Source organism: Salmo salar, chromosome 02 (genome assembly GCF_965601325.2).
Source record: "Salmo salar chromosome 02, fSalSal1, whole genome shotgun sequence".
NCBI lineage: Eukaryota > Metazoa > Chordata > Actinopteri > Salmoniformes > Salmonidae > Salmo > Salmo salar.
Window position 1 is genome coordinate 13,993,979 of NC_138292.1, and position 24,131 is coordinate 14,018,109.

Sequence of the window (24,131 nt, forward strand, 5' to 3'; positions counted from 1 at the left end):
AATAATTTTGACAAAATTAATGCATTATGGTTTTAAGGAGGTAGCATTGAATTGGGTACAGTCATATCTAACTGACAGGAAACAGTCCACCTATATCAATGGTTCATTTTCTTCCCCTCATGCTTTAAACTGTGGAATACCGCAGGGCAGCTGCCTTGGGCCACTTCTTTATTTAATATATACCAATGACCTTTCCTATGCCCTAGCTGAAACTACAGCTACTATATTTGCAGATGATACTACAATTTATGCAGCAGGACAATCGGTTCAACAGGTACAGCAAGCTTTACAAGGAGATTTGGAGAATATTAGGGAGTGGGTTTGCCAGAATAAACTTGTTTTAAACACCAAGAAAACCAAAGTTATGTTGGTCTGTTCCACTAGGAAAAGGCCAAAACAGCATGGGATACAATTAAGTATGGGAGGAGTACAAATCGAAGAAGTGGCAGAAACCAAACTATTAGGAGTGCAGCTAGACAACTGCTTATCATGGTCATCTCAAATAACTAATCTATGTAAAAAAATAAATATTAAAACAGCATGTATAATCAGAAGGATAGCAAAATATTTACCAGGAAAAATTCTTGAGCAAATAACACAAGCTTTAATTCAGAGTCAAGTGAACTACTGTTCTGTGGTCTGGGGAAATGCATCATCAAGTGAAGTTAGGAGGCTGCAGATTGAACAGAACAAAGCAGCAAGGATTGTTTTAAGGTGGAGCTATGGTTCTTCTGTTGCAGTCATACTCAATGTTCTTGGTTGGTCATCAATCGACAAGATAATTGAAAAAAACATGCTTATTTTATTTCATAATATACATCATTTAAAACGGCCAAGTACAATTCACAACGGTATTCAGTTGGTAAGCGACAGACATTCCGTAAATACTAGGAATAGATTGTCCACCATCTATGCGTTATCCAGACAGAAAAGAGAAATAGGCAAAAGAACATTTCGATTTAGAGCAATAAAGAAATGGAATAAATTAACTGAGCAAACCAGAAACCTTTCAATATATAAATGTAAACATTATTTTAAAACAATTTAAATATAATACACAGAAATGTTGTGGGATTACAGTAGATGAAGAATCCATATTTTTTAGATTGATTATTTATTGGTTTATTACGTTAGTATATTATGTATGTTTGTAATAGTGTGTTATATGTGAAAATGTGTTCGTATATAAATTGTATTTTAACATTTAAGGACTCTTGGAAGATTAGTTGAAATGGGGACTAAAAGAGATCCAAATCAAGACAAACCAGAGCTGTGCTTTTATTGGTCACAGTTCGATTGATGGCTCTATAACCAAATAGTCTTAAAGAGGTCATAAATATTCAGTAGGATTTGAATGTGAATGATATTGAAAGCCCTCCAACTACCTTGTGTTGTCCAGTATGTTAGTTGTGTAATGTATTATGAATGGTGTGTTCATTCCCAATGCTCAGGCGCTTCAACCGACTGTAGTATTCCCTGGTTTCTGGGGCTGTTGCGTCATATCACATCACATGACATGTGAGATGTAGAATAATATTGCATGCTTTGTAGAGGTCACGTTACAATGGCAAGAGCCTTTAGTGGTAGTTTTAAGGGCTTTCAGTCATCTGTTGCTGGGGGCTGTGTGTGTGTGTGTGTGTGTGTGTGTGTGTGTGTGTGTGTGTGTGTGAGAGCGAGATCTGCTTTCACATACAGACATGCATGATGCCCTCAGTTGACCCTTTGTTCAGGTTTAGCAGCTGTAAAAAGGGAATTTACAGCAAAAAATAGTGACAAGTAACGGTACAGCCTTGTCTACTACATATAAACTCAGCAAAAAAAGAAACCCCCGTCAACTGTGTTAATTTTCAGCAAACTTAACATGTGTAAATATTTGTATGAACATAACAAGATTCAACAACTGAGACATAAACTGAACAAGTTCCACAGACATGTGACTAACATAAATTGAATAATGTGTCCCTGAACAAAGGGGGGGGGGGTCAAAATCAAAAGTAACAGTCAGTATCTGGTGTGGCCCCCAGCTGCATTAAGTACTGCAGTGCATCTCCTCCTCATGGACTGCACCAGATTTGCCAGTTCTTGCTGTGAGATGTTACCCCACTCTTCCACCAAGGCTCCTGCAAGTTCCCAGACAATTCTGGGGGGAATGGCCCTAGCCCTCACCCTCCGATCCAACAGGTCCCAGACGTGCTCAATGGGATTGCGATCCGGACTCTTCCCTGGCCATGGCAGAACACTGACATTCCTGTCTTGCAGGAAATCACACACAGAACGAGCAGTATGGCTGGTGGCATTGTCATGCTGGAGGGTCATGTCAGGATGAGCCTGCGGGAAGGGTACCACATGAGGGAGGAGGATGTCTTGCCTGCAATGACAACAAGCTCAGTCCGATGATATTGTGACACACCGCCCCAGACCATGACGGACCCTCCTCCTCCAAATCGATCCTGCTCCAGAGTACAGGCCTCGGTGTAACTCTCATTCCTTCGTCGATAAACGCGAATCCGACCTTCACCCCTGGTGAGACAAAACCGCGACTCGCCAGTGAAGAGCACTTTTTGCCAGTCCTGTCTGGTCCAGCGACGGTGGGTTTGTGCCCATAGGCGACGTTGTTGCCGTTGATGTCTGGTGAGGACCTGCCTTACGACAGGTCCTACAAGCCCTCAGTCCAGCCTCTCTCAGCCTATTGCGGACAGTCTGAGCACTGATGGAGGGATTGTGATGGAGGGAGCACTGATGGGGATTCCTAGTGTAACTCGGGCAGTTGTTGTTGCCATCCTGTACCTGTCCCGCAGGTGTGATGTTCGGATGTACCGATCCTGTGCAGGCGTTGTTACACGTGGTCTGCCACTGCGAGGACGATCAGCTGTCCATTCTGTCTCCCTATAGCGCTGTCTTCGGCATCTCACAGTACGGACATTGCAATTTATTGGCCTGACCACAGCTGCAGTACTCATGCCTCCTTGCAGCATGCCTAAGGCACGTTCACACAGATGAGCAGGGACCCTGGGCATCTTTCTTTTGGTGTTTTTCAGAGTCAGTAGAAAGGCCTCTTTAGTGTCCTAAGTTTTCATAACTGTGACCTTATTTGCCTACCGTCTGTAAGCTGTTAGTGTCTTAACGACCGTTCCACAGGTGCATGTTCATTAATTGTTTATGGTTCATTGAACAAGCATGGGAAACAGTGTTTAAACCCTTTACAATCTAGATCTGTGAAGTTATTTGGACTTTTACGAATTATCTTTGAAAGACAGGGTCCTGAAAAAGGGACGTTTCTTTTTTTGCTGAGTTTACCAGGTCTGTCCTCAAACAGTACAACTACAGCAAGATGTAGACTGGATACGTACTATATTTAACACATTTCAATGTTATCATTGAAGTAACTTACATTTCCCCAGTAAGCTCCCGTGTCTACTCTTGTTTTCTCTGGCAGAGCTCACAAAGGGAGGCAGCAGCCTGACCCAGCAGGTCATAGTGAACAGTACCTGGGAGTGGCTGATCTATCGCTGTGCATCACTATTGCAATGTGGGCTTATGCAAGCTGTAATGAAGTCAGTAAGGAAATGAACTGCAGCATAGAATGGAAAACTAACATCACTCTTGGGTGGGGTTGGGATAAGAAAACTAACATTGTAATTCATTATATTTATTGGTTGAGTCTTGACTTTTAAACGTATAAACTTATCCAATGTATTTAGTAGAATCATCACAGCAGGTAGAATGATCATAGAATCATCTCGTTCAAGTGAATAGGAATGCTGTGACTCAATTTTGTTTTGATAGCCAGCAGGAGTAGAGACTGACAGCGCCTCCTGCTTTAACCTGACCTCTGACCTCTGCTTTAAGTACAGACAACAGGGAGAAATGGAGGGAAGTAAAAAGCAAAGTGGTCTGCTATTTATAGCAAGTGTTTCAACATCACTGGTTTTGAGTTCAGTCTGGGATATGGTGTGTAATATTGTCTGTAATGTCTCCTAGCTAGCCAGTAACCTCTTACTGCATCGAGGTAGATATGGTGTGTAATATTGTCTGTAATGTCCCCTAGCTAGCCAGTAACCTCTTACTGTATCTAGGTAGATATGGTGTGTAATATTGTCTGTAATGTCCCCTAGCTAGCCAGTAACCTCTTACTGTATCTAGGTAGATATGGTGTGTAATATGAACATGTGTTGATGTGTAGTGTATACATCTTTAAAATAAACTTTGGTCTCAGCATGACCCCCTGTTAAAATAAAGATGAAATATATCAGCTATGTAATCCTCTGCGATGTTTAAGAGCTCATTGGCAAAGACTTACGACTTAGAGGTTTTCTTTATTTCATTTAATCACTTTTTATTTTCAAGTTTGTTTTGCCGCGCTTATACCAGCCGGTCCCGTGATCAGCTGTGTGTTGTAGTGCGCATGTGAATGCTTGCCAGTATTTACCGTGCACAGGGTGACATCGAGCACATTGTGTTGTTTGGTTTGGAATGAAGCCAATGCATGGAATTAGAGAATATGTTGTGGATACTAGTAGACTAAGGTATATATCTGTTTAGATTTTGGACCCTTCCTGTGTTTTGCTTGTTTTGTCAGTCTTTTTTTGTCAACTTTAATGTTGTATTACCTAGCCTATAAAAAACCTCTACCTGATTCTGCACCTTTTATTTTGCGTCCTGTTGTGTCATGGTCTATCTAAAGGCATCCGCATGCTTCTTAGACGAAACCGTTCCGAAGAGTTTGTGCAAGTATTATGGTGAGGGTTTTGTTAGTTGTGGACTTGGATAAGGGTTTTGTTAGTTGTGGACTTGGATAAGGGTTTTGTTAGTTGTGGACTTGGTTAAGGGTTTTGTTAGTTGTGGACTTGGTTAAGGGTTTTGTTAGTTGTGGACTTGGGTAAGGGTTTTGTTAGTTGTGGACTTGGGTGAGGGTTTTGTTAGTTGTGGACTTGGGTGAGGGTTTTGTTAGTTGTGGACTTGGGTGAGGGTTTTGTTAGTTGTGGACTTGGGTGAGGGTTTTGTTAGTTGTGGACTTGGGTGAGGGTTTTGTTAGTTGTGGACTTGGGTGAGGGTTTTGTTAGTTGTGGACTTGGGTGAGGGTTTTGTTAGTTGTGGACCTGGGTGAGGGTTTTGTTAGTTGTGGACCTGGGTGAGGGTTTTGTTAGTTGTGGACTTGGGTGAGGGTTTTGTTAGTTGTGGACTTGGGTAAGGGTTTTGTTAGTTGTGGACTTGGGTGAGGGTTTTGTTAGTTGTGGACTTGGGTGAGGGTTTTGTTAGTTGTGGACTTGGGTGAGGGTTTTGTTAGTTGTGGACTTGGGTGAGGGTTTTGTTAGTTGTGGACTTGGGTGAGGGTTTTTGTTCGTTGTTCGGGCACAGAAAATGTTTTCTTGAGGCCAGACAACGTTCAGGAGCCGACGTGCATGTCCCTTCGTCCATGATTGGTCAACTGTAAGGATTCTTCAATAAAGTATATGTTGTCATTCAACGAGAGACGACTAGTTTTCATGCACATTTTTTATTGAGAAATACTGCACCCAACATCTTAGATGTGGCGGCTAGCCGCCAGCCGAACTGAAGCATGCTGACGCCTTAAGACCAACAGACATGTTACCTTCTTCACAACGTAGCTTTAAGTTTATAATAATTTCCTACATTTTATGAAGTATTTTCTAATTTCACACTGTTGATGTTCTGTTTCTCAGTACTAGCAAAACTGGGACAGGGAGGTTCAAAACCTTCTCTGCATCACTGCATCCTAAGATGAACAGAAATGTTTTTCACTTTATTTTACTGTCCCACTTTATCTTGACATTCTCACAGCTTAATATCAGTCTTGTAACTTCTCCTGAAGTGTGAAAAGGACATCAATGCTTTTCCTGTTGTTGATATGTCTTACCAGTCTCCCAGGTGGTTTGATAGGGCTATAAATACTCACAGACTTCTGCAAGCACCAGACACTGAAAGAGAAAGTTGAGTCCCACCAACATTTATGTTCTGAGTGGAAAACAGGTCCTTCCATCCTTCACCCCTCCCATAGTACATCCTGCTGGCTGCTACCCGTCTTACATGGGCCCGTTCCATGAACAAGCCCTAGTCCATAACCCCTAGCCCCTATAGGTCCTAACACCTAGGCACTTGTTTATATACATGAAGTTCCTCAGACTGAGAGGTTGTTTCTGAACAGAGCCACAATAGAGGCTGGTTATTTTCCCTCCTGAACCAGGGGATACAGTGACCTGCTGTGACCTGACCTGCTTTCCTATTGATTATTTAAACATCTGTCCTGTGGGTCCTTTTGAATTTGCCTGGCAACCCAATTCATGTTTCTCTTCTCTCCTCCCAGGTTCCGTCTACAGGAAGTGATCTGGTCTGGTGGTGGAGTAGTGTAGTCAGGTGGTGGTGTAGTCAGGTACGGTGTGATCCAGGGTGTATAGCCGCTGCTGCCTCTCTCCCTCCGCCTGACACCCGCTGCTGGCCCTGCCCATGGCACATACTGCTCTCCTGTGAAACTCATCCAGCAAGCTGGACACCGCAGCTTCACACCACAACACCTCCACCCCTCCCCACAGGGAACCCTCCAATCCGCAGCCAGACTACCCCAGCGCGCACGGCCCCCGCGAAGTGCAGTATGTGACTGAGGTCGCGCCCCCCGATGACGTCACCACCGTCTACAGAGATGCCGGGACCATCACTGGTATGTGCAGTACAGCCCTCACAGTAATAGACTAAATCCAATTCTGATGAAAATGGCTCTGACTTGTCTTGAATTCAGTGTAACTGAAAGCCATAATCAGCCTCCACTGCATTGTTTATGGATTTCACTGAATTCAAGACATAAGTTGTAGTCCTCCTCTCAGTTCATTCAGTAACCTTTTGATCCGTGTTGTGTATCTGACTGAATCAAAGCAGCGCTCCCTTGTCCCTCTAAACTAGATCCAGGTTCTAACACCCTGGTGTGTGTGTGTGTGTGTGTGTGTGTGTGTGTGTGTGTGTGTGTGTGTGTGTCCCCTGCTGTGTGTGTGTGTGTGTGATCTAGCTTGGACACACATCTTCAGTATTCTGCTCAACACTACAGCAGAGCTCTACAACAAGTCTTCTTCTCAGAACTTCAGAGTAGCTCCATCTGGAATACAACACCTTTATGTCCTGAGTGTTGCTGCTTCTGGAATTGAAAGTTTGATGGAACATGAACCCCAAATTGCTTCTTTCATTTGTGTGGTCAGTGGGTGTGTTATTGTTTAAGCATTAGAGGTTTCCATGTGGTCAGTGGGTGTGTTATTGTTTAAGCATTAGATGTTTCCATGTGGTCAGTGGGTGTGTTATTGTTTAAGCATTAGAGGTTTCCATGTGGTCAGTGGGTGTGTTATTGTTTAAGCATTAGAGGTTTCCATGTGGTCAGTGGGTGTGTTATTGTTTAAGCATTAGAGGTTTCCATGTGGTCAGTGGGTGTGTTATTGTTTAAGCATTAGATGTTTCCATGTGGTCAGTGGGTGTGTTATTGTTTAAGCATTAGAGGTTTCCATGTGGTCAGTGGGTGTGTTATTGTTTAAGCATTAGAGGTTTCCATGTGGTCAGTGGGTGTGTTATTGTTTAAGCATTAGATGTTTCCATGTGGTCAGTGGGTGTGTTATTGAATGTGGGATGTACAACACAAGCACTTAAAACAAGCCATAGTAGAGGAACAGCTGCCAACTGCTCGCTCGCTCTCGCCCACTCTCTCCCCGCTCTCGCCCGCTCTCTCCCCGCTCTCGCTCGCTCTCTCCCCGCTCTCGCTCGCTCTCTCCCCGCTCTCGCTCGCTCTCTCCCCGCTCTCGCTCGCTCTCTCCCCGCTCTCGCTCGCTCTCTCCCCGCTCTCGCTCGCTCTCTCCCCGCTCTCGCTCGCTCTCTTCTCGCTCGCTCTCTCCCCGCTCTCGCTCTCTTCTCGCTCGCTCTCTCCCCGCTCTCTTCTCGCTCTCTTCTCGCTCGCTCTCTCCCCGCTCTCGCTCGCTCTCTCCCCGCTCTCGCTCTCTCCCCGCTCTCGCTCTCTCCCCGCTCTCGCTCTCTCCCCGCTCTCGCTCTCTTCTCGCTCGCTCTCTCCCCGCTCTCGCTCGCTCTCGCTCGCTCTCTCTCGCTCTCTCTCTCTCGCTCGCTCTCTCTCCCCCCCCGCCGCCTCTCTCCCCCCTCTCGCTCGCTCTCTCTCCCCCCTCTTTCGCTCTCTCCCCCCTCTTTCGCTCTCTCCCCCCGCTCTCGTCGCTCTCCCCCCGCTCTCGTTCGCTCTCCCCCCGCTCTCGTTCGCTCTCCCCCCGCTCTCGCTCGCTCTCCTCTCGCTCGCTCTCTCCCCGCGCGCTCTCTCCCCTCTCTCGCTCGCTCTCCCCGCGCGCTCTCTCCCCGCTCTTGTTCGCTCTCTCTCCCCCCGATCTTGTTCGCTCTCTCTCCCCCCTCGCTCGCTCTCCCCCCTCTCGCTCGCTCTCCCCCCTCTCGCTCGCTCTCCCCCTCTCGCTCGCTCGCTCTCCCCCCTCTCGCTCGCTCGCTCTCCCCCCTCTCTCGCTCGCTCGCTCTCCCCCCTCTCTCGCTCGCTCGCTCTCCCCCCTCTCTCGCTCGCTCGCTCTCCCCCCTCTCTCGCTCGCTCGCTCTCCCCCCTCTCTCGCTCGCTCGCTCTCCCCCCTCTCTCGCTCGCTCGCTCTCCCCCCTCTCTCGCTCGCTCGCTCTCCCCCCTCTCTCGCTCGCTCGCTCTCCCCCCTCTCTCGCTCGCTCGCTCTCCCCCCTCGCTCGCTCTCTCCCCCCTCGCTCGCTCGCTCTCTCCCCTCTCGCTCGCTCGCTCTCTCCCCTCTCTCGCTCGCTCTCTCCCCTCTCTCGCTCGCTCTCTCCCCTCTCTCGCTCGCTCTCTCCCCTCTCTCGCTCGCTCTCTCCCCTCGCTCTCGCTCGCTCTCTCCCCCCTCTCTCGCTCGCTCTCCCCCCTCTCTCGCTCGCTCTCCCCCTCTCTCGCTCGCTCTCTCCCCCTCTCTCGCTCTCTCCCCGCTCTCTCGCTCTCTCCCCCCTCTCTCGCTCGCTCTCCCCCCTCTCTCGCTCGCTCTCCCCCCTCTCTCGCTCGCTCTCCCCCCCCTCTCGCTCGCTCTCCCCCCTCTCGCTCGCTCGCTCTCCCCCCTCTCGCTCGCTCGCTCTCCCCCCTCTCTCGCTCGCTCGCTCTCCCCCCTCTCTCGCTCGCTCGCTCTCCCCCCTCTCTCGCTCGCTCGCTCTCCCCCCTCTCTCGCTCGCTCGCTCTCCCTCTCTCGCTCGCTCGCTCTCCCTCTCTCGCTCGCTCTCCCCTCGCTCTCGCTCGCTCTCTCCCCGCTCTCGCTCGCTCTCTCTCTCCCCGCTCTCGCTCGCTCTCTCTCCCCCCGCTCTCGCTCGCTCTCTCTCTCCCCTCGCTCTCGCTCGCTCTCTCCCCGCTCTCGCTCGCTCTCTCTCTCCCCGCTCTCGCTCGCTCTCTCTCTCCCCGCTCTCGCTCGCTCTCTCTCCCCCCGCTCTCGCTCGCTCTCTCTCTCTCCCCGCTCTCGCTCGCTCTCTCTCTCCTCGCTCGCTCGCTCTCTCTCTCCCCGCTCTCGCTCGCTCTCTCTCTCCCCGCTCTCGCTCGCTCTCTCCCCGCTCTCGCTCGCTCTCTCCCCGCTCTCGCTCGCTCTCGCTCGCTCTCTCCCCGCTCTCGCTCGCTCTCGCTCGCTCTCTCCCCGCTCTCCCCCCGCTCTCGCTCGCTCTCTCTCCCCCCGCTCTCGCTCGCTCTCTCTCCCCCCGCTCTCGCTCGCTCTCTCTCCCCCCGCTCTCGCTCGCTCTCTCTCCCCCCGCTCTCGCTCGCTCTCTCTCCCCCCGCTCTCGCTCGCTCTCGCTCGCTCTCTCCCCCGCTCTCGCTCGCTCTCTCCCCGCTCTCGCTCGCTCTCTCTCTCCCCGCTCTCGCTCGCTCTCTCTCCCCCGCTCTCGCTCGCTCTCTCCCCGCTCTCGCTCGCTCTCGCTCGCTCTCTCCCCGCTCTCGCTCGCTCTCGCTCGCTCTCTCCCCGCTCTCCCCCCGCTCTCGCTCGCTCTCTCTCCCCCCGCTCTCGCTCGCTCTCTCTCCCCCCGCTCTCGCTCGCTCTCTCTCCCCCCGCTCTCGCTCGCTCTCTCTCCCCCCGCTCTCGCTCGCTCTCTCTCCCCCCGCTCTCGCTCGCTCTCGCTCGCTCTCTCTCCCCCCGCTCTCTCGCTCGCTCTCGCTCGCTCTCTCCCCGCTCTCGCTCGCTCTCGCTCGCTCTCTCCCCGCTCTCCCCCCGCTCTCGCTCGCTCTCTCTCCCCCCGCTCTCGCTCGCTCTCTCTCCCCCCGCTCTCGCTCGCTCTCTCCCCGCTCTCGCTCGCTCTCGCTCGCTCTCTCCCCGCTCTCCCCCCGCTCTCGCTCGCTCTCTCTCCCCCCGCTCTCGCTCGCTCTCCCAGGGGACTGGCAGGGATGGTGCCCAGCAGACAGCACAGCCTCGCAGAGCACAGCGCTTCACTGAGCAGAGCAATGCAACCCAGCAGTCCCTTTGTGTGGGTATCAGGGGAACGAACCCAGCAGTCCCTTTGTGTGGGTATCAGGGGAACGAACCCAGCAGTCCCTTTGTGTGGGTATCAGGGGAACGAACCCAGCAGTCCCTTTGTGTGGGTATCAGGGGAACGAACCCAGCAGTCCCTTTGTGTGGGTATCAGGGGAACGAACCCAGCAGTCCCTTTGTGTGGGTATCAGGGGAACGAACCCAGCAGTCCCTTTGTGTGGGTATCAGGGGAACGAACCCAGCAGTCCCTTTGTGTGGGTATCAGGGGAACGAACCCAGCAGACCCTTTGTGTGGGTATCAGGGGAACGAACCCAGCAGTCCCTTTGTGTGGGTATCAGGGGAACGAACCCAGCAGTCCCTTTGTGTGGGTATCAGGGGAACGAACCCAGCAGTCCCTTTGTGTGGGTATCAGGGGAACGAACCCAGCAGTCCCTTTGTGTGGGTATCAGGGGAACGAACCCAGCAGTCCCTTTGTGTGGGTATCAGGGGAACGAACCCAGCAGTCCCTTTGTGTGGGTATCAGGGGAACGAACCCAGCAGTCCCTTTGTGTGGGTATCAGGGGAACGAACCCAGCAGTCCCTTTGTGTGGGTATCAGGGGAACGAACCCAGCAGTCCCTTTGTGTGGGTATCAGGGGAACGAACCCAGCAGTCCCTTTGTGTGGGTATCAGGGGAACGAACCCACACAACACATCTGTCTGAGTCACTGGAGAGATCTGCTTGTTCACCACAACAAACCCAACCACACCATACCCCTGCGCCCTACTATTTGCCTGTACCCATCTCACTTTGTCATGGCCTAGCTTTGTCAAATCATAGAATTACATATAGAACCATTGAATTTTAGGATCACAGTGGGCAAAATCATATGCCCTGGGTGGTGTTTAATCAGCATTTCTGTTGAACAGTACCAGTATTGGCAACCTTACAAACAGAGCCCATGGGGAAATGAATGTCACAATTCACTGTGATGACAGTTTCATCTAACTTACGGCTGCATTGTTGTGGCTTCTGCTGAGTACTTTAAAATGACATTCTTATTGATTCAAACACATCTCAGGAGGGAGTTACAGAGGGTCTCCGTCACAAATGGCACCCTATTCCCTTTATAGTCCACTACCATCTATAACCCAGGAAATGCTGGGGGGAGGGGCGGCTTAATGGGCCGTAGTGAGGGAGATGTGGTGAGAATGAGAAACCAAACTCTATTGTGACCTGCCACTGACTGTCACTTCTTGTCATGAGGCCAATTAGGTGACCAGATTATGCTGCTTGCTCAGGATGTGTCCCAAATGGCACCCTGTTCCCTATATAGTGCACTACTTTTCACCAGAGGCAAATGGGCCTTGATGAAAAGAAGTACATTGAATAGGGTGGCATTTGGGGGACAACCTCAATGTTCACTCAGCGAACTCCCAGGTGGCAGTGGGACTGCATTTCTCCTCATTCTGCTGGGTCCTGTTCACTAGAGAAAAAACACTTTGAAATGGAGGGAAACAGGGAGGTGCTATGCTGTATCCAAAACTTGTCCAATGAGCACACAGATTTTTGTTTCCATTACAAACTCACCCAAATCCAGGTAGCTGATGTTCTGAAAGAGCTGCAAAATCTGGACCCCTACAAATCAGCCGGGCTAGACAATTTGGACCCTCTCTAAAATGATCTGCCGAAATTATTGCAACCCCTATTACTAGCCTGTTCAACCTCTCTTTCGTATCGTCCCATAGATTGGAAAGCTGCCGCGGTCATCCCCCTCTTCAAAGGGGGAGACACTCTAGACCCAAACTGCTACAGACCTATATCTATTCTACCCTGCCTTTCTAAGGTCTTTGAAAGCCAAGTTAACAAACAGATTACCAACCATTTCGAATCTCACCGTAACTTCTCCGCAATGCAATCTGGTTTCCGAGCTGGTCATGGGTGCACCTCAGCCACGCTCAAGGTCCTAAACGATATCATAACTGCCATCGTTAAGAGACATTACTGTGCAGCCGTATTCATCGACCTGGCTTAGGCTTTCGACTCTGTCAATCACAATATTCTTATTAGCAGACTCAACAGCCTTGGTTTCTCAAATGATTGCCTCGCTTGGTTCACCAACAACTACTCTGATAGAGTTCAGTATGTCAAATCGGAGGGCATGTTGTCCGGACTTCTGGCAGTCTCTATGGGTGTGCCACAGGGTTCAATTCTCAGGCCGACTCTTTTCTCTGTATACATCAATGATGTTGCTCTCGCTGCTGGTGATTCTTTGATCCACCTCTACGCAGACGACACCATTCTGTATACCTCTGGACCTTCGTTGGACACTGTGGAGAGTTGTATGGCATTGAAGCTCATCTGGAGGTTAGTTACCGTGGCCTCCAAGTGCTCTTAAATACAAGTAAAACTAAATGCATGCTCTTCAACCGATCGCTGCCCGCCCGTCCAGCATCACTACTCTGGACGGTTCTGACTTAGAATATGTGGACAACTATAAATACCTAGGTGTCTGGTTAGACTGTAAACTCTCCTTCCAGACTCACATTAAACATCTCCAATCCAAAATTAAATCTCGAATCGGCTTCCTATTTCGCAACAAAGCATCCTTCACTCATGCTGCCAACATACCCTCGTAAAACTGACCATCCTACCGATCCTCGACTTCGGCGATGTCATTTACAAAATAGCCTCCAACACTCTACTCAACAGATTAAATGCAGTCTATCACTGTGCCATCTGTTTTGTCACCAAAGCCCCATATACTACCCACCACTGTGACCTTGATCTCGTTGGCTGGCCCTCGCTTTATACTCGTCGCAAAACCTACTGGCTCCAGGTCATCTACAAGTCTCTGCTAGGTAAAGCCCCGCCTTATCTCAGCTCACTGGTTACCATAGCAGCACCCACCCGTAGCACACGCTCCAGCAGGTATATCTCACTGGTCACCCCCAAAGCCAATTCTTCCTTTGGCCATCTCTCCTTCCAGTTCTCTGCTGCCAATGACTGGAACGAACTGCAAAAATCTCTGAAGCTGGAGACTCATATCTCCCTCACTAGCTTTAAGCACCAGCTGTCAGAGCAGCTCACAGATCACTGCACCTGTACATAGCTCATCTGTAAATAGCCCATCCAATCTACCTCATCCCCATACTGTATTTATATTATATATTTATCTTGCCCCTTTGCACCCCAGTATCTCAACTTGCACATTCATCTTCTGCACATCCTACCATTCCAGTGTTTAATTGCTTTATTGTAATTACTTTGCCACCATGGCCTATTTATTGCCTTACCTCTCTTATCCGACCTCATTTGCACATGCTGTATATAGATTTTTGTACTGTATTATTGATTGTATGTTTGTTTATTCCATGTGTAACTCTGTGTTGTATGTGTCGAACTGCTTTGCTTTATCTTGGCCAGGTCGCAGTTGAAAATGAGAACTTGTTCTGAACTAGCCTACCTGGTTAAATAAAGGTGAAATAAAATAAAAAACTGTATTTCAGCTGAAGACAGCCAAGCTGACATGCATACAGACTGCAGTATATGGCAGTGACACTGACTGCAACTTCCCAAAACTGTTGGAAGCAGCTCTGAGTTACCCACAATGAAACGTTTGTTGTACCCTTTACCTCTATGCTGATGAATGAATGGTAACATGTAGTCTCTTTTCTGGAGTTGGACCCTTGCTATGAGTACAGGAAGCAGCTCAATGGCATTGAAGGACTGAGAGCTGTGCAGCTGTGGTTCAGTGCTGCCCCCTGGTGGGGTTAGGGTCCTGGCATTGTTCTGTTCGGTGTAGGGTGAAGTTTCCCCTAGGTACAGATCTAGGATCAACTTCCCTTCCCCCAATCCTAACCTTAACCATTATTTGGGAAAATACAAAACTGACCCAAGATCAGCATCGAAGGGTAACTATCCCTTCCGTTGTTCTGTTCCTCATCAGACAGACAGTCTCAACGCCAGGCCAGTTGATTGTCTGAGGAGATGAAAGTATTTAATTTGTTTTCTAGGCAGGGATTCACTACAAGGTGGAATATATTCCCTTTTATTGTAGTAAGGCTTATCCAATAAGAATCTTATGTCCTATAATTATCTCTCTTTTTACTTAGTTTCATACCATGCTGATTTAATTTATTGGTACAGTGCTGTATTCTTCTGGTTGTAATAGCAACGCCAGTGGATATTACTGAACCCTCCTTTGTTCACTCCCAAACCCATCTCTCCCACTGTGTCCCACATGGTTCCATTTGGGATTCATCCTCAGTCCATGCTGAAGCCTCCGCAACCGTTTCCCTGCTCCCCATGTGTCCCAGTGGTTGCCATAGGAACTGTGGATTTGCCATGCTTCAGTGTGGTGATGTAGAGTATTAAGTAACATGAATGGGGTTTGGTGACAAACCACACACTGGGTTAATATCCATTCATTAGTCTGTTTTAGCCTCTGTCTCAGGCTTCCATCTCCTGAGTGAAGCCAGGACATCTGAGACTAACTAGGCTGTCTGATATCATGCTGCTGGGCGACGTAGTACATACCCAGGCTGTGGTAGGTTGGGTTCAGTAAGGTTGTAGTGAACAGATGTACTGTAACTACAGTAGATACCCAGGCTGTGGTAGGTTGGGTTCAGTAAGGTTGTAGTGAACAGATGTACTGTAACTACAGTAGATACCCAGGCTGTGGTAGGTTGGGTTCAGTAAGGTTGTAGTGAACAGATGTACTGTAACTACAGTAGGTACCCAGGCTGTGGTAGGTTGGGTTCAGTAAGGTTGTAGTGAACAGAGGAGATGTACTGTAACTACTTTCTCTGAGAGATATCTTTCAAAGACATATAAAAAAGGTACATCACATGATTATAGTGTTACTAAAGTTCATGGGATGTTTACAAAGTTTAGGGCTCATCTTGTGCTGTTCTCAAAATAACATTAGTGCTCATCTAGCTAATCAAGTAGTCTGGAAGTACCTGAACAATATCATGCTAACTTTAGTCTATATTACAACAGGATACTCAGTCTAGAACAGGATGATACTTCACACCAGTGTGCATCCTTTTCCCACTGGCAAAATATGGGTAAATATGAATTTTGTTCAACATGTGTATACAATTGTAATCTTCTCCAGTAGTATCAGTAGAAGACTATTTTATTGATACAGATATGGCTTATTGAGGTACACGCTGAGGTAAAAATATCATGCAAATACTGCTACTATATTACTGCCCACAAGATATAGATAGGAAGTTGAAGTCATTAACACATGTATGCAGTACTGTTAGCAGTTAACGGATAACGAGTGCTATATCGCAGTGTTGTCAGTTTTGGACTTAAGATACTTTAAATATTAAACTTTGCCATGTGAACTGAACCCAAAGTTCCTGTCAGGGGGCTGTGTGAGTGTTGATTTCTGGCTTGGTGGACTTTGTTTGTTTGTCAGTACGTATGCCAGTGTCAGTGTGTCCACATGCCATTGTTGCTATAATCTCTCGTGGGCAGACTACGTTAACAGAGCAGCTGACCAGTTACACAAGACTTTAGTTCCGGGTTAACTGAGATTGTTCTCTTTCGGCTTCTCTTTCTGTCGGATATGCAGTTGTAGCCACACACCACAGATATTCCCACAGCCTGATGTATCCATGGGAACAGTTTGTGTGTAGACAAAACAGTTGGAATCAGCCAGAGCTTTTCCATTAGTCCAGTGAGCAGTGGTCAGGCCAGCTGAATGGAACGGAGTGAGACTGACTCATAGCCCGGCCCTGCACTGTTCACCAAGTTCTGCTTTTCCTCTGGGACAGACCAAGACACACAACAGCACAGTTGCCATGACGTCAGGAGCCGTTAAGCAGTGTCATCTGTCTGGTGGATCTGTGCCAGACCCAGCCTCTTGGCAAGACCACATGAATTCCAACCATAGCCAGTGTAATGTAGGGGGCTTATTACAACCATAGCCAGGGTAATGTAGGGGGCTTATTATAACCATAGCCAGGGTAATGGAGGGGGCTTATTACAACCATAGCCAGGGTAATGTAGGGGGCTTATTATAACCATAGCCAGGGTAATGGAGGGGGCTTATTACAACCATAGCCAGGGTAATGTAGGGGGCTTATTATAACCATAGCCAGGGTAATGTAGGGGGCTTATTACAACCATAGCCAGGGTAATGTAGGGGGCTTATTATAACCATAGCCAGGGTAATGGAGGGGGCTTATTACAACCATAGCCAGGGTAATGTAGGGGGCTTATTATAACCATAGCCAGGGTAATGGAGGGGGCTTATTACAATCATAGCCAGTGTAATGTAGGGGGCTTATTACAACCATAGCCAGGGTAATGTAGGGGGCTTATTACAACCATAACCAGTGTAATGTAGGGGGCTTATTACAACCATAGCCAGGGTAATGTAGGGGGCTTATTACAACCATAGCCAGGGTAATGTAGGGGGCTTATTACAACCATAGCCAGGGTAATGTAGGGGGCTTATTATAACCATAGCCAGGGTAATGTAGGGGGCTTATTACAACCATACCCAGGGTAATGACGGGGGCTTATTACAACCATAGCCAGGGTAATGACGGGGGCTTATTACAACCATAGCCAGGGTAATGGAGGGGGCTTATTACAACCATAGCCAGGGTAATGGAGGGGGCTTATTACAACCATAGCCAGGGTAATGGAGGGGGCTTATTACAACCATAGCCAGGGAAATGGAGGGGGCTTATTACAACCATTGCCAGGGAAATGGAGGGGGCTTATTACAACCATAGCCAGGGTAATGGAGGGGGCTTATTACAACCATAGCCAGGGTAAGGGAGGGGGCTTATTAAACAGGCAGCGGGCAGACCTAAGGCTGAAGAATCAAGCCTCCTGGTGTTGTCAGTACTGAGTGTCATTTCTTATCAGACATGTATTTGTAGACATGTTGGTGCTCTACCACAGCAGTGGCTGGATAGGTGGAGAACAGTGGTTATCCTGAAGTAGGGGAAAGGAACAATCAGCAGCTGTTCTGCTCTGTTGTGTCTACAGTCTTCTGATTCCCTCCCTGTCGTCCTGGAGCACACTGAATCAGATGCTGCTCTCTGTCTCTCCCCCAGCACTGTTAACGTGTGGAATAGCATGTTTACATCTGTATCTTAGGTGACCCACGTCCTACAGAAGAGTTTTACACTTTAATATGCTTGATTCGTTCGGGTTTTATTCAGGTTTCTAGGATTCTCACAAATGTTTATTGGCTTTAGTCCGTGTGTGTGTGTGTCAAATCGACCCTGTGTGGGCGCAAGTGTTGGCTGGATCCCTCTGGAGACGTGTTGAGGTAACACACCGTACGGTAGTGTTCCCCTAATGGAGACGTGTTGAGGTAACACACCGTACGTTAGTGTTCCCCTAATGGAGACGTGTTGAGGTAACACACCGTACGTTAGTGTTCCCCTAATGGAGACGTGTTGAGGTAACACACCGTACGTTAGTGTTCCCCTAATGGAGACGTGTTGAGGTAACACACCGTACGTTAGTGTTCCCCTAATGGAGACGTGTTGAGGTAACACACCGTACGGTAGTGTTCCCCTAATGGAGACGTGTTGAGGTAACGCACCGTACGTAGTGTTCCCTAATGGAGACGTGTTGAGGTAACGCACCGTACGTAGTTTCCCCTAATGGAGACGTGTTGAGGTAACACACCGTACGGTAGTGTTCCCCTAATGGAGACGTGTTGAGGTAACACACCGTACGGTAGTGTTCCCCTAATGGAGACGTGTTGAGGTAACACACCGTACGGTAGTGTTCCCCTAATGGAGACGTGTTGAGGTAACACACCGTACGGTAGTGTTCCCCTAATGGAGACGTGTTGAGGTAACACACCGTACGGTAGTGTTCCCCTAATGGAGACGTGTTGAGGTAACACACCGTACGGTAGTGTTCCCCTAATGGAGACGTGTTAACACACCGTACGGTAGTGTTCCCCTAATGGAGACGTGTTAACACACCGTACGGTAGTGTTCCCCTAATGGAGACGTGTTGAGGTAACACACCGTACGGTAGTGTTCCCCTAATGGAGACGTGTTAACACACCGTACGGTAGTGTTCCCCTAATGGAGACGTGTTGAGGTAACACACCGTACGGTAGTGTTCCCCTAATGGAGACGTGTTGAGGTAACACACCGTACGGTAGTGTTCCCCTAATGGACATGGAGAAAGTACTGTATGTGTGACTCTCTAGCTAGCATAGCTCAGATGTTGTCACTGCAGTGGGGCCAGAGCCAGACAGTCCCATTCCTCCACTGAACTCTTATTTCTTGTCAGCCTGCTGGAGGATGGGACATTTGTCCACCTTGACATTGACTACAGTAGTCCAGCGGCTGCTTTAAACAATGGCTCCCAGTTCAGCAGCCTGGAGAAACGTAGTCAGCTAGTGGTGGCTTGGCTCAAGATGATTTGAACGTTTTTGATATACTGTACAGGCAGGGCTCTGTGTATATAGGGCTCTGTGTATATAGGGCTCTGTGTATGTAGGGCTCTGTGTATGTAGGGCTCTGTGTATGTAGGGCTCTGTGTATGTAGGGCTCTGTGTATGTAGGGCTCTGTGTATATAGGGCTCTGTGTATGTAGGGCTCTGTGTATGTAGGGCTCTGTGGTATAGTAGGGCTCTGTGTATGTAGGGCTCTGTGTATATAGGGCTCTGTGTATGTAGGGCTCTGTGTATGTAGGGCTCTGTGTATGTAGGGCTCTGTGTATGTAGGGCTCTGGTATGTAGGCTCTGTGTATGTAGGGCTCTGTGTATGTAGGGCTCTGTGTATGTAGGGCTCTGTGTATGTAGGGCTCTGTGTATGTAGGGCTCTGTGTATGTAGGGCTCTGTGTATGTAGGGCTCTGTGTATGTAGGGCTCTGTGTATGTAGGGCTCTGTGTATATAGGGCTCTGTGTATATAGGGCTCTGACTAACAATCAGAATTTGTAGTTTAGATTTTTTTATCATTAGTTTCATTCCTTATTGTAGAGGGAAAAGTTCCCAGAGGGCCTACAGTTGATCTTTGCTGTTATGATCTGTGGTGGATATTATCCTGTCTGAGGAGGCCATCTTCTCCCCTGCTGGCTTCCAGCTGCAGTACAGTATATCCTGCCTGTAGTTAGTCTCACTTGTCAGACTCATGAAGATCCTGCAGCTGTGGGAAGAGACCAGCCTACAGTATGGAGGACAATGAGTGTTCCAGTCCACTGCACTCTCCGGGCCAACAGTAATCCAGTTGACAGTCTGTTTAGGCAGCTGGGGGGGGGGGGGGGGGGCTGCGTGGCTGCGCTGCCATGCTGGCTACAGTATGGGGGGGTTGGGGGCCCCATGTGACCACCGTCAGTGGCATGCCAGGCATGGTAAAGCAGAGTAGCTGGGGTCGCTTTCCTACGACTCTCTCTCTTCTTCCCTCTCACTCTTAATTATTTCCCTCCCACTCTCTCTCCCTCCCTCCCTTCTCTCGCTCCCTCCCTTCTCTCTTCCTCCCTCCCTTCTCTCTCTTCCTTCCTCTCTTCTCCATCTCCCTCCCTCCCCTCTTTTTTTCTCTCTCACTCCCACTCCTCTTCGCCCTGCCCTTTCCTGGTAGAAGCGGAAAATGTAAGTCGGGGTGAGAGGACACGGAGCAAGGGGCAGAGGCGCCATGAGTGAGTACTGGACACCGTGACTTTGGGTTGGATCTATGGGGAGGTTTGGGCTTGTTTGGTGTTTAAAACTACTGGGATTCCTCACTTTATTTGGACTTCAATTGTTGTTTGTTCAATGATTTTAGTTTTGTACTTAATGTCTGATTTCTTGACATTTCTATGGAATAGTAAGGATAATGTTTCCTATGGAAATGATTGATGGTTGCTAAGCATGTTTTTATGAAGGGGATGGTTACAGTATATAGCCTGGTTTTTAATGAGGAGTACTAGGACAATAGGTTACCAACTCATATACATCATCTTACTGGTATAGATTATGCAAATACATCCTATTCAAATACACACATCATTGTTCAGTCATTTGTTTTAGTCATCTCTTAGTAAACATGATGGGGTTGGATATGAAGACTAGAACGTGAACTAGACTAGAGGTAGACACAGTTTGTAGTTGTACTGCCCACATGTCTGTCTCTCTTGTGCTCTCTGTCTGCCTAATGTTTGTCACCATGGGGTCTAGTTTTCTGTGTAGTTGGATGTAGGTTCTGCCTGTATTGGCCCTGCGCTACAGTAGTGTACTGTAGCCTGGGGATTTGAAGTGAATGCCAGAGAGGTAGAGGGGACAGAAGGACAGTGGGGCAGCGGGTGCAGAGCAGAGTGCCAGGGCCTTACAGATCTGACTATAAATACACACGTCATGTGACACTTCCAGCCATTGTTGTTATTCTGGTTTGCATGGCCTGGCTGTTGTGTTGTTCAGAAGCTTTTTATAGAGCTTTTTATCGTCCCAGTTACACTTCTGAGATCTGAGCTGAATATGAAGAATAGGCCTATAATCGGCTCTATTTAACAGAAATATGAGATTTGTATGTTTTCACTACTTTTAATTGATGGCAATGGACCATAACAGTAGTGTGTCCCCCACGTGTTGTAGTCTGTGTGTGACTGTCTGTGTGACTGACTGTCTGACTCCCCTGCTGTAGTCTGCTAATGCTGCTAGGTTTTGCTGGTGACAGTCAGTACCATGGTGTCAGTCAGTTTAGCCTGTCTCAGCAGCCTGCCAGCCCATTCTGTCTGGATTAAGGCCTGGCTATCTGGGACACCATTGTCTGCTGGAGCGTCATCGCCACCTCAGATATGCAGGCCTTATGTATGCAGCTGTTGAACAAATGGATTGGAAACACGCCTGCTCACATAAACTGAGACGTTCAATTCCGTATTCACAACTCGGTCACTTCTTAGTGTGTGTGATTCTGGTGAAGTTATCTAGGAGTTTTACAGTGAGCTGTAACAGTGTTTGGATGGGAGTCTGATGGACATCTGGATCTGCTGAGGGAAGGAGTAAATCCCATGGCAGGAAGTGCTGGTAAGATGACTTCACTATGTTCCAGTGAAGCACAGAGTTTACTGTCGCAAACTAGTATCTGGAAGGAGAACTTCTTCCTAGTTCCCATGCCAATATGTTCTGCAGTCTGTGGGTTTATGCAGATTCTCCTTGTTTATATAGTATACTGTATGCACTCTCTTCATTTTCATAAAGCAGCTCCAGGATCAGTTATTCTGTAAATCACTGTCATATCTTGTTGTTTTGTAGCACTGTTGTGATACATAGACATCAGCAGGATTGTAGTTCCTCAATGTGCCACCAGAGGTCCTCCTACACTGCTTTCAGTAGCTCTTTCTGCACTCCCTTTATGTAAACAGACTGCTACCAAGATTCTGATATGTAAACAAGATACAATGACACCATCACGTATGACCATAGTTCAGAGGTCGTTGTGTTTGATTATGGTTTAGAAAAGCAGATTGTTCAGAGGGATAGCCTACTGAGGAGCCAGAAATAGTTTGTTGAAAGGTATGTGTATGTCTTGAGCAAGACTGTCATCGTTCTCACTAGATCAGAGATCATTAACTAGATTGACGCAGGACAATTTTTTGGGGTCAGAACCTAATTACAAATCATTTGTAGACTACAAATTGACCACAAGAAGCCCAAACAGATATAACATTTCACTAAAACCATAATCATTTCAAACCTTGCTTACATTTGTATACGATCACATACACCGAGTGTACAAAACATTAAGAACACCATCCCAATATTGAGTTGGTCGCGGGCTGCCAGTTGGGAAACCCTGCTCTAGATGAGGAAGTTTAAACATAAACAGCCATTGTTCTGGTGTTTTTCAACCAGGCACCTGTTACAAAACCTCTTGCTGCTGTAGGGGGCTAAAACTAACCTCTAGTCTCTCCCTCTCCTCTTGTCCTCTCCCTCTCCTCCCCTCATACCTTCTCCTATCTCCTCTCCCTCTCCACCCCTTCCCTCTCTTCTCCCTCCCCACCCCTCTCCTCCTCCCCTGTCCTCCTCCTTTCCCCTCTCCTCCTCCTCCTCCTACAGATGTGTGTAACAGTACTGATCTTCCAGAGGTGGAGATCATCAGTCTGCTGGAGGAGCAGCTGCCCCACTACAAGCTGAGAGCAGACACCATCTACGGGTATGACCACGACGACTGGCTCCACACCCCTCTCCTCTCCCCCGATACCAACCTGGACCTCACCGTCGAGCAGATTGAGGAGACTCTGAAGTATTTCCGTAAGCGCAGCGTTTGTATTTCGTAGTTTTTTAAAGATGATGCAGGCAAGGGGGCGAGGGCTTCCACACTCCCTCTGCTGGTCACTTCTCTGCTTTCTATTCTTCCTTTTATGTGGTCTGTTGCACGCTGGTACACATTTGATATTCAACTGGTTCATCGCTTTAACCTTCATATTAGTAATTGTATTGAGCTCATATTGCAGTGTATTTTTGGAAATGGTGCAGGTTAGAGCCGAGATCAAGAATAAAAAAAATGGGGGTGGAAGACTAACTAACAGCTGAGATTCTGGTGCCGTAGTGAGACTGAGGAAGTTTGTCTGAGATATATACAGGCAGACAGACAGAGCGATACAAACACAGAGAGACAGACAGAGATTGAGACAAAGGGAATGAAAGTTAGAGAGAGACAGAGTCATTGTAATATGGCCCTGAGCCCATATGGGTCAGCGACAGACAGCTGGGCCTGGTTGACACAGCAAACATACCCGCTGGGCCGTGGGTGCCAGGCAGGCTGAAGCGCCACGCTCTGCCAGTCTGCTCTGCTGCTGGTCCTATCAGCTCAGTGGGAGACGTCTGTCCTAACGTCTGTCTGTGTCTCAACCAGACATGAGGCTGGACAGACACAAGGCTGTGTGTGATGACTCTGGATTTTTCTTATTTTTTCTTATTTTTTCTATCTTTATTTAACCTTTAACTAGGCAAGTCAGTTAAGAACAAATTCTTATTTACAATGACGGCCTACCCCGGCCAAACCCTCCCCTAACCTGGACGACGCTGGGCCAATTGTGCGGTGGTTGTGATACAGCCCAGGGTCTGTAGTGACGCCTCTAGCACTGCGATGCAGTGCCATAGACCGCTCCGCCACTCAGGATCTGATCTGATCACATACTGATCTGTCCTTGTGTATGACCTTTATGTCAACTGGTTGTCAGCGGCCTTCTATTGTGAATGTAGGTCATACTGTAGAGCTCAGGAAGTTTAACATCAATCAGCAGATATGTGTTTTGTGTTGATACAGTACCTGTACTGTTGTCTGAAAGACGGCACTGTAGGATGCTGTAATAACAGATGCTTTAATACTCTGATTACGTTGTCGCAGATGTAGACTACAATGACAGTCCTGCAGCATTGGTTAAAAATAGTTACTGATACTGACTTAGAGGATAGACTCCAGTGTTCTCACAAGACAAGACCACTTTGTCACATTTGTGCAGCGTAATACAAACCTGTTTCCAAACTGATATTCTTTGATAGATGGTTTTAGATATTGTACTCTACTCCTTGATTAAATTCAGAACTAGGCTATAGAGATTTATGTCACCAATCTGGTTTTGTCAATTCTGTTTTTGTCACTGTCTTGTCATTTCTGGTCTTGTCACCTGTGATTGTGATGTCACAAGGAGGATAGGCAGCAGGGTGGTTCATTGGTC

At 48.1% G+C, this 24,131-nt stretch overlaps 1 protein-coding gene across 6 annotated transcripts in view; it reads left to right on the top strand.

Moving 5' to 3' along the window:
* LOC106591343 (trafficking kinesin-binding protein 1) overlaps positions 1–24,131 on the top strand; it is a 92,942-nt gene that overhangs the window by 18,963 nt on the left and 49,848 nt on the right. Inside the window, exons 2-3 of one of the 6 annotated variants that reach the window (XM_082959987.1) lie at positions 6,326–6,676; positions 22,507–22,701. Coding sequence is in view for 5 of the 6 variants with exons in the window: in XM_082959962.1 (XP_082816088.1) it covers positions 21,459–21,474; positions 22,507–22,701 (211 nt within the window). In the remaining variant the exon portion in view is untranslated. Of the gene's footprint in view, positions 1–6,325; positions 6,677–19,946; positions 20,112–20,152; positions 21,475–22,506; positions 22,702–24,131 lie in introns of those variants that run through there. The other 5 variants (XM_082959963.1, XM_082959962.1, XM_082959965.1 and 2 more) reach the window with 5 other exon arrangements.